At 41.7% G+C, this 10,300-nt stretch overlaps 1 protein-coding gene across 2 annotated transcripts; it reads right to left on the reverse strand.

The window, feature by feature from the left end:
- Positions 1-24: 24 nt before the first annotated feature.
- Positions 25-10,138, reverse strand: gckr (glucokinase (hexokinase 4) regulator). Of its 2 annotated transcripts, none has more exons than XM_055059710.1 (19): positions 9,685-10,138; positions 5,807-5,956; positions 5,674-5,742; positions 5,523-5,591; positions 5,378-5,451; positions 4,977-5,043; positions 4,854-4,907; positions 4,684-4,778; positions 4,502-4,607; positions 4,283-4,389; positions 3,043-3,141; positions 2,861-2,958; positions 2,712-2,788; positions 2,231-2,327; positions 2,051-2,154; positions 1,868-1,945; positions 1,610-1,750; positions 1,387-1,521; positions 25-1,309 (listed from the first exon to the last, which is right to left on the reverse strand). In XM_055059710.1, exons 1-19 carry the CDS (start codon positions 9,703-9,705, stop codon positions 1,148-1,150), a joined length of 1,803 nt encoding a protein of 600 aa, XP_054915685.1. In that variant the 5' UTR covers positions 9,706-10,138; the 3' UTR covers positions 25-1,147. The 2 variants fall into 2 exon arrangements, with proteins under 2 accessions (XP_054915685.1, XP_054915683.1); XM_055059708.1 differs by lacking the exon at positions 9,685-10,138 and adding an exon at positions 6,405-6,547.
- Positions 10,139-10,300: the final 162 nt, after the last annotated feature.

Below are 10,300 nucleotides of genomic sequence, written 5' to 3' on the forward strand. Positions count from 1 at the left end.
TTCTGTTGAACTGGGATATCCACACTGCAATGAACAGATTTGTTCTGCATTTTACGTCAAAGATCAAACAAATTTCAATGTCAGAGACGACCAGGATAAATTCACAAGGCAGTTTTCAAGAGATTATTGAATTTATAAAGAAAATTTAAATTCATGCGTCACAAACGTCAACATTAACATCATCTAGCGGTGCGGCTATTGTGCTAATATTTTAGAGAACACTCACTTTTTTTTAGAGAGAGAAAAATATTCAACAAAAGATATAATTGCATGTGCGAAACTAATGCTTGATCTTATTTGGTCACGTTAATGTTTCTGCACCCTATTAGCTGTAGCATTTAGCATTTTTGTACATTTAAGTTAATCAGGTATGATGAAAAAAAGGGAAAATCCCAGTATTTTGGTATGCTAAGCTGTGGATTTTAAGGATTTCACATACTAACCATATAATCAGAAGTTCAGCAATCATGACTTCCATGTAATCCTGCATGATTAATATTTTTCACTGCTAAATTATCATGTGGCAGAGCTTTCTGATCAACACTTGAGTTGCTTTTTCTCTGTTTCTTCCTGTAGTGTTTGACTCTGTGCTTCGAAAGCTGCTCAAATATTTCAAGATGCGCGCACACACACACATACACACACACGCACGCACGCACACACACACACACACATGTCACACTAATCCAGTACCTGTGTCTGTGTCGAGTCACAGAGGGTCACAGGATTGGGATTAACTTACATCACGCAACAGAGGCTCAACATGCAGTTATGCAGTTAAGATCAGCAGAGAAACGACACTAAAGTGTTAAGTTTGAGATGTTTTGGTTTTTTTTAAAAAAAGTACTTTGTGTAAGATGGATTTTTCAAAATCTTTGTGGAAAATGTAAGTTTTCATTCACAGAGACATTTTTTCTAGATTTTTGCCAAATCCTTCAGATTTCTACCAGACACCAGAAAGATGCTAGGTTCATAACTTCACCCTCCTTGACAAAATCCTTTAACCCCAGATCATAATGCTACCTACACCATGTTTGGCTGTGTGTATAATGTTCAAATATCAGTTTGTAATCAGGTTCCTTTAGTTCATAAATGCAGAAATGCATTGATAGTGACTCAGTTTTAGTGATTGTTGTGCCTTTGGGATTCATTTAGCAGCAGAGTTCATCATTATATATTCATTATGACCTTTTGATGACTTCAAACACGCCTCCACTGCCTCTCTGACGATTGGCTGCAGCTCCAAACGAGTCTCTGCCTCCTTTATAGAGCAGCCAGTCAGCAGGCAGACTAAAGCCAATGGGACGACCTGAACAACAGACGCAGGCAGACGATGATTCATTTCTACATCTGACTGCTTAAATTTGGATCTCAACTCTGCCGTACCTTCTTAGCCTTTCCAGCGGTGTGTGTGTGTGTCTCCAAGCTGCAGGTCGTTATGTCCTCACTGAGCTTGTCCACTTGATAAATGGCCTTCAGCAGGGCTTCCTCGCACCGTGACTCCGAATGACCGGACAGTTCCTAAAATCAAACAGTTTCTTACTGTCAGAACAGATTTAGACAATAAAATAAAATAAAAAAATAAAGAATGAACCACGGCGAGCCTGACCTGCAGTAAACGTGCGGCTCTGCGGTAGAGCTTGCTGTTGGTGACTTGCAGGTCGATCATGTAGTTCTTAAACACTTTTCCCTTTAAGATGTGAGCTCCGGTGCTCACTGCGTTCAAAAGCAGCTTAGTGGACAGCTCCTGCTGCAGAGGAGAGAAAAAAACTCATCCGGTTTCTCAATCACAAATTAATCTAAGGGAGTTTATTAATTTAACTACCAACTGTTCCCTGTAAAGGAGGCCAAAGTCAAGGAGACAAACCATTTGTTGCAATCGCTTGGGTGTTTCTCTGGGCCATGTGAAGTTAATGGTGGATGAACAAAGTTTATTTATGTCATCCTATGGTAAAAATAGGAATATCGGTTATAGACTTCATATAGAATCCCATAAAACATAAAAAAAAACACTTTTGCACATTGCAGTAGATTAAAAAAAACCAGCTACTTGTTGTGCACCGGTGCCTCCATCAGTCTGGTGATAAGCAGCATGAATGTTCGACGTCTTTTCTCTCACTCTGCGTGCCAGCTTTGCCACCTCGTCGACATCATCTGTGAGGAGAGGCCATCAAGACACACGCTGACTCAGTCTGGAGACCGTCCAAACCTGAGAGCGCGCTCGTCTCACCAGAGGCGGCGTAGAGAAGCAGAACGGTGTCGTTGTCCGTGAGACGAGGCAGGACGCGATCCAGAAAGTCATCATGAGAGATGCTGAACTCAGGGCCCTGAGAAAAGAGACGCTCAGAATGATTTGACTTTTTTGTTTTTAATAGCCTACTGTCCTCATAATGAAACACAATTCACTTTTAGAAGAACAATGACCTTAAACGTACAACGGACCAGTCAAAGCTCAATACAGAATAATTGAAAACACCCAGTAATTTCAGATTCAGCTCCAAACATTTGTATCTCTTATTACAGCACAATTAAGTAAATTATAGTGTGAGAAAATGTAGCTTAAATGCTGTTCAGTTAGGTTAAATCTCTATATTATGAAGGCATGCATTGTTAAAACCCAAACTGTTTGATGTATTAATTGCTAATTAATTTGTTTTATTGGCCTCTGTTTTGCTCAGTCTGAAGATAATTAACCAGCAGCCTCCACATACCATCACAGTCAAATTGCCCTCATTGTTGCCGAGTTCTTTGTAGCCGCCGCTGACAAAACCCCGAATGTCTTCATAGTCTGACAGACACACAAATGGACACATTTACAACATGTCAAATAATTTTTTTAATATTTTTTGAGTCGTCTGACCTGCTCCGAATGTGGGTTTACATTCACTGGCGTCTATAAGGCCCAGCAGACCCAGGGAGCCCCAGCCCAGGTAACACACCTGCCTCCCACACTGCAAACTGAAACACAGAACTCAAAGTGAGCAAGAGCAGACATTTTTGTTGTGATTATCACCACAAGTGTGATTAATTTAATAGTCACACCTGCGTCCAGCAGCCTCCGTCAGCACCGCTATCTCCTCTGAATGCGAGTATGTAAAGTCAAGAGCTTTTTTGTAAGATCTCATATGCTGCAGAATCCCACTGTGTGAGAAAAACAAAGTGACTACATACCAGTATGCACTTTACATTCACTATATCCACAAACCCCGGATTTTTATTTCAGTTTAATTGCACAAAGTCACCTCTAGAGGTCAGCAGCACCTCACCAAACATAAGCCTCTTCTTTGACCAAAACTTCTGCCTGGAAAAGCTAAATCACTTCCTGCTATTTTATGTGTTTCTGTTGCATAAAGTGTGTTAGCAGAGATTTAAAAGAAAGCCGAGGCAACGATTTGACTAATGTGTAAAACTTGTCCTCGTTTCTCAGGTGGACGGCTTAATGGAGATGACTGTAAGCTGTTGCCTCCAAACACAAAGAAGCACTTAGAGAGCAGCGGGCCGCTCCTCTGGGTGCAGAGAGAAGAGACGACTCATGAAGTCACAGGAGGGCAACTGGGGACAGAAAAACTACAACCATTAAATGGTTGTTTATTTGACTCCTTCAGTGTTTTAAAAGAAAAACATGAAAGATTGTTTTTATTGCTGTGTAGATTATGGACTATAATCTGACATCAATTAAGGCTGAGGCAACTGTTTAGTACAAGTAAGAAGGTTTTTGACAATTTTTGAGAAAAAAACTGCAACAAACTTCCAATTATTAGGACAAAAAAAGTGCAGGGTTTTGCTGATTTTGCATGAATTTCCACACTAATTCTCAATTATTGTGGACTGATTGTTATAATTTGGCACTAAACAGATAAAAACTGCATCAATTTGATTGATAACATTTAAGCACATTCAATCTGGATTCTAGAGGGCCACATAAAAAGCTGCGGAGGGCCAGATTTAGCCCACGGGCCTTGAGTTTGACACATATGCACTAGGTGATGAAATTGAAATGACATGTTTCAAACATAAATGTATAATTGTGTGTATGACTAAGGCAGCACCTGGTTATTGATCTGAAATCGGTATTTGTATATTTAAAGTAGGAACACAATGATGCCCTTTTCCCAATACTTGAGCCCCTTTTCTCAAAATGTCTGCACACGCCACTGGAAATACACTTGACAAAAAACTAAATCTTCAGTTTTAGCTACAAGAAACTAAAATAGCAGCTCCCACTGGAGCAGCTGCACATGAAATCTTTTGGACCGCTCCTCCATATCCCCATTGTGCGTACTTGAATGTGACGGGCGTTCTTGAGAAGCTGGCAGAAAAGACGACCTCCAGGAGGATCTTGGTGGCGCTGCCTCCCTTCATCCTGGAGGAGCCGCTGATGGCTTCCGGCTGAGCGGACACAAGCGTTCACATACAGAAATCTGAGTCACTGCTGGGACAGTTTAGAGTCTTGACACAAATGCAACCTGAGCAGCTAGTGGAAGAATGGGATGAAGAGTACCCCGAGCGCCGGGTTGATGAGAAAAGCCTTTTGCGTTTTGGCTAGCTCTTCCATCCTGGTCACCACACTGTGAAACGTCAGCGTGCAGCCAGGTAGGGGCTCATTCCTCCACAGTGAAACACATTCATGTCAAGTTAAATCTGTGCATGTATTTATACATTTAGATTGATACGAATGCTCACCTGGCCTGATGTGCAGGATTAAATCCAACCAGTACAGGTGTGTAAACATCAGGATGCCGGAGGCAGAAATCCAACTGACCGGCCACAAACGGAGCCTGCAGGGAAACAATCAACAATTACAAACAATTTATTCCAGTTCATGAACCTGAAGACATGCAAGTCTAACTTACAGATAATCCACAGGAGACACCGATGAACAAGACTCTTTTCTTTCCCTCAGAAACCTGAAGAGGACCAGAGGAAGTGATGCGTTTGCACGCCTGACACACACGTAAACACGTGATGGTGCTGACCTTTTTCAGACGAAGTGCGCCCAATGTGGGGTCATCCTCTGGAGCCTCTTGAGAGGAAAACAGAGCTCTAAGGAAAATGGAGAATAGAGTTTTAAAAAATTAGAAAGAATAATTTCTTGGGCTTTATTTTACGGTTCTACAGTTAAGTAAAATCCACTGGTTGTTTTTGGTCCTTATTGCTAAGAAATTCAATCTTTTTTGTGAAAGGCCATTTAAAAACAACAGCATTTTTAAATCTGTATCTGCATCAACTGCCTGAACTGACCAATCAGATTTAGACTATTCTTGAACTGTGATCAAGGGCCGCCCAAATTTGTTCCAAGGGCCGTAAATGGGCCTTGGGCCACAATTTGGACAGCTCTAGTTTAAGACCTCTGAAAATCAGAAAAACTGAACCTCACCTGTCTCCTCCTGCAATGACGTACGAACAAATGGGGGTGTAGTTCAACCGCTGCAGCTCTCTGTTAAATCCTGACTAACAACAGAAACACGACTTTAAAAGTATGAAATATAGCTCCTTGTTTTTCAGGTGATTAAATCTTTTACCGCCAGGAGGAATCCAAGTCGGCCAGAAGTGCCACAACCACTCAGAATGACGAGGCTGTCCCGAGGATCCTGATCAACATAAAAAAAACACTAAAAGTCTGGAATCTTAGTGAGTTTAATTCTGAGAGCTCACATCCCCCAAACCGGATACCTTAAGAATGAGCCGCACTCTCTCGGCCACCTCCACTAAGGTTTTCACAATTTCCCCGCTCAAAAGTCTCTGGGGAGAAAATTCAGTCTCATTACTTTCATTATTTTCCCACCAACCAGTTGAGTTCCTGTACCTGATACTCTGTTTGGGACTCTTCCTGAAACATCTGGGCATCGCAGGCCTGCAGCATCTTCACGACGCTGGAGGCTGAAGCTCTGTCTATGTGGCGCGTCAGCGGGTTGGACTTCTCCGACACAGGAAGGGAAGGCTCATGATCTGCAGACTGGCACAGAAATGACCCTTTAAGGCCTGTTCAGACTAATAAGGTCCTAAAAAAAAGTTACGTTTCTTTTTATTGCTTTTGCTAATTTTCAGCTGATCTTTGTAGCGACTTAAAAATAAAATGAATCTTCTAAACCAGCTTAATAGAACCACTTTCTTCTGAATTATTTTAGTTTCACTTTCAATTTTGCCTCTTTCTTTCACTTTAAGCTGCAGCTCACAATACTGTCCAAATCTTGTATATTTGCTATTAAAAAGACACCAAAATTCACTTTTTACAACAGGAAAAAGCCAACATTGGATAAATTTATCTTTGTAACGTAGCTATAAAACCCTAAAGCTACATAAAGCTAACAAACTTCCTCTTTTACCCCGCCAAACACTCACTGTTTCCTTTCCCTCTACATTCCTGTCCGGTGTTAGACTTTGGACACTAACTCTATACTTACTTCCCAATCCTGAGTTGCAAAAAAAGCATTGATTCTGTCTGGTTTTGCCACAGCTGCCATGTCTGTCCTTTCTCTTCTAAAATCACAAAACCTGTCAGTTTCAGTTTGTTTAGAGGCTTAAAGGGTAAGTTACTTCTGTCTGAGGTAACAAGGTTCACTAATGGACCTTTGAGACACAGGAGGTGAAGTAACACACACACACATTAACAGGAGGACTAAAGTTGGAGTAAAAAGTCGTGAAAATTTAATTAAAGAACCAAAAAGTTAAAGCCAGGTTTGAGGGAGGACAGTTACACAGTGAAGAGGAAGAGGAAGGTAAAAATAAAATCTGTAAAGTTCATACATTTTGCAATAAAAGCTGAATTTATTTTTGACTCTTTCCCCATGTTGTTTCCAGGGGCGTCTGTGGATGTAAAAATAAAAAATAAAAAATTCTTGACTGCAGGAGCAGCGCAGATCCAACTGATTCCCAGGCAGAGAGAAAATATTTACACCACAGCAGATTGTGGAGTCTGATACGTTTCATCACTCCCCCGAACTCCCACCACCGTCTCTCTCTCAGAGCTGCCGGCTAATCGCTGACACAACAACCACATTTGGGTTTTTTTCCCAAGAAAAGACCAACAATTTTTTTTCTTTATTTTTTGCTTCACGCTGCACAACATGTGCCATCTTTTTCAATAAACACGACTCCTCAGGAGGCCTGGAGCTCCATGGAGATGCTTTAGCATTATTACTCATTACTAGCCGACGCTGATTATTAATTATATCTGACATCTGAGGAACACTTTGGTGTTAACCTTTCTGAGTCAAGCCGACAGCAGAGCTGTGCATGTGGGTTGTGTGATAAACCAGGCAGGACTTTTTCACCGTTATTGTCTGTTCTTTGCAACAAGCTTAAACACTTAAAGACAGTTTTAAATCTCTAAATTACTCCTTATTGTTGTAATTTTATGATCGTTGGGACTTTTTCTTATTTTCCATTTTGTGAATACATTTGCTTTTGTCCTGCATGGCGTTTTAAATTTAGATTTAAGTTGCTTTCCAGGTTCTGTTGGTCAAAATTTAATGTCTTTAGATTCTAATTTGTTAACTTTTATTAAATTTCTGCTCAAATTTGTGCGCTGTTCTTACTTATTATGCCAAACAATGGTGTGTTTGTCACAAAAGAGCTCAAGCTCAAGTTCTGTCTGACCCGAGACTTACATGTTCAATTGACTTTACTTTGACTGGACCATCCTAACACATGAATATGTTTTCATCAGATCTATTTCATTGCAGATTAGAACCTCTAACATTTTCAGGTTTGCAGTCCAAATTCAGATTTTTTGTTATTTTTTGTGAGTGAATCACAGTGACAACTTAAACCAGACCTTGCTCTCTTTCTTCTTCTTCTGCATCCCTATGTTCTGCCTGCCTTGCTTCATTCCCCAGAAACTGAACATGGCGTTCCCCCTAAATGATGCAGCAGCAGAGAACAATGTCTGAACCGATGCATAATAGAGACACAGCTGAGAGTGTTTTTCATTGTGCCTCTGCCGGCAAACACAATTAACTTTCTCACAATGCAGTTTGTCTTTTTTGCGTCTTGAGAAGATTAATTAAAAATCCGTGTAACGCTTTTTTTTTTTTAAAGCCGTCCATCAATAAGTAAAGCTCTCTCCTCTTGGATAATCTTTGTGTCACTAAATAAAAGTGACCTTAGCAATTCATGCAAACTGGAAAGATCTCTTCTGAATTATCTAAACAAAACCCCCAAAAATTTAAAAATTATCCCAACAATAAATCCATTCTGTTCACTAAGGAAAAAAGATAAGTTTTTATGGGATATTCTAAATGTTCACAAACTCACAACAGCTCTTCTTATCGTGTGTGAATACTTAAACTTTAATGTGCAAGTGATATTTTAAGAGTTAGCATTCAATCATTTAAATCAGCTATGCCTTCAAAAATGCTGACAAACATATGCATCTGGATGTGAATAACTGGGTTGCAATATCACAATAAAAACAAATAAGCTACCTTTAGAAACCTTCTCTTTAGCAGTTTTAATTCTTCCTTCTTATCCCCTTCACTGATTTGTTTATTATTTTGGCACAAGTACAAGAAACTTCACATCTTTGCAGTGATTTTATAACTAAAATACACAAACAACAGTGTGGATCTGCATCTCATCTGTACCAAGTGTTATTTAGTGGTTTGATTGCATTATATTTTCATTGCTAACTGGACCTGAATATTTTTTTAGTCATTTTTTATAGGCTGGATGCTGCCAGCGTTCTTCCCTGCCGTCAGCCCTTCTGCGCTTGCGTTAGCTTCAACAGAGTGAGCCTTGGCTACATCCAGAACAACCCAGTTTGCTCTCATTATGCGTCCTGCTTTTCCATCAAAGCTGTGCATCATTAGTGCATGTGTAGCTGCTCAGCTGTCACATGAGCAGCTCCTGCCTTTTCACATGTCAGTAAACTTCAGTAGACATTCTTCTGCTTACATGACAAGTCCTAAAGATGGAAACGGTTCTTAATCGGAGGCTCCGTCTTGTAATGTGAGGTTAACTGATTTAGCTGCTGCAGAACTAAATAATCACAACGCTGGATCTCAAGCCCTCTGGCGATTTTACTAATTCATTTGCAGAAATATTGTGTAGTGGAGCTGCAGCAAGCCTGCCTTTTCTTTACACGCTTTTTCTTTTGTAGAGGTTCGAAAAATCAGGCATGAAAATTTACAAACTCGCATAAAATCAAATGAAACATCCCAGCTATGCTTCAGTCTAAATGTCAGGGGCAGAAAATCCCAAGCCGCAGCAGCTAACAGCTGTACTCCTTCTCCCATGTCCTCCAGCTGTGGTTGTCATGACAACAAGGGCTAATCTCCAGTGGACGGCAAAAAAGTGCAAGAGATTGCATGAAAACGAGCTTCTGATTTTAAAGAAACACAAGTAAATCTCTCCAACAGGCATTTTGGTTTTCCTTTATCATGGGTTTGGGACTGATATACTTAATTCCCCTCATCTGCCCTTTATTTTCCCTTAAACCTTGATTCATGCAGTTTAACTTCCGTTTTTACCCTGATTCTGTCCATGCAACACCAACATTTCTGATTCCTCCTTTAACCATGTCCTCATTCTCAATCCTTCCACTCTTCTTCTCAGCACACTCAGTTCTCCTCTAAATCCAAAAGCCTCTGATTCCTGGCTGCTCAGCAGGAAACATCAAAGTATGTCAAGGATGATCAGGGTGTGGATTACACAGCAATTATAACCTGGAGTATGGCAACAAACCTGGAGCGGAATGTTCTCCATATGTCTTGCTGTTGATTACATTCTGTTCCCATTCAGCGCAAAAAGTCGCCATGTACAGATGTGCGCATGGTGTTAAAGTTGTTCCACCCAGCAGGGGGCGTAGTGAGAGTGCGTGAGTGAGGGAAAGTGAACAGTAGGGGGGAAACCGGAGCTGCAGAGGGGCTGGAGCTGCGGAAAGCAGAGGAGCGGGCAGTGGAGCCGCTGCAGGTTCCCGGCAGCGGCTGAACGCGGGCGGCGTGAGAAGCAGGACTTCGGGTTAGTGGACGAAGCAAAAGTCGGGTGTCCGGTGGGCTGTCACGCACACACGTCACCTTCATTAACGCGCGCGCGTCTTAAGAACAGCGGGAGATGCATTACGTCATAACCTCACATCGCCCTGGATGACCGCGCGCGCAGGAGGAGATGATGCGGGGTTGCTGGAGTAGGAGAGAACCAGATTCCGCCGCTGCCGCACGCAAACGCCCGGGGGCGGTGTCCCGCGCAGGGAAGCAAGAAGAAGGGGAGCCGCCCTCGCGCGGCCGCCGGCTCTGATGGCTCCTCGCGCCCCCGGCGAGAAAGAGACACAGCAGTCGCCGCGGCGCAAGAGGGAAGAGGA

The sequence above is a fragment of the Poeciliopsis prolifica genome, unplaced genomic scaffold, assembly GCF_027474105.1.
Source record: "Poeciliopsis prolifica strain line A6 unplaced genomic scaffold, Auburn_PproV2 SCAFFOLD055, whole genome shotgun sequence".
In the NCBI taxonomy this organism is placed as follows: Eukaryota; Metazoa; Chordata; class Actinopteri; order Cyprinodontiformes; family Poeciliidae; genus Poeciliopsis; species Poeciliopsis prolifica.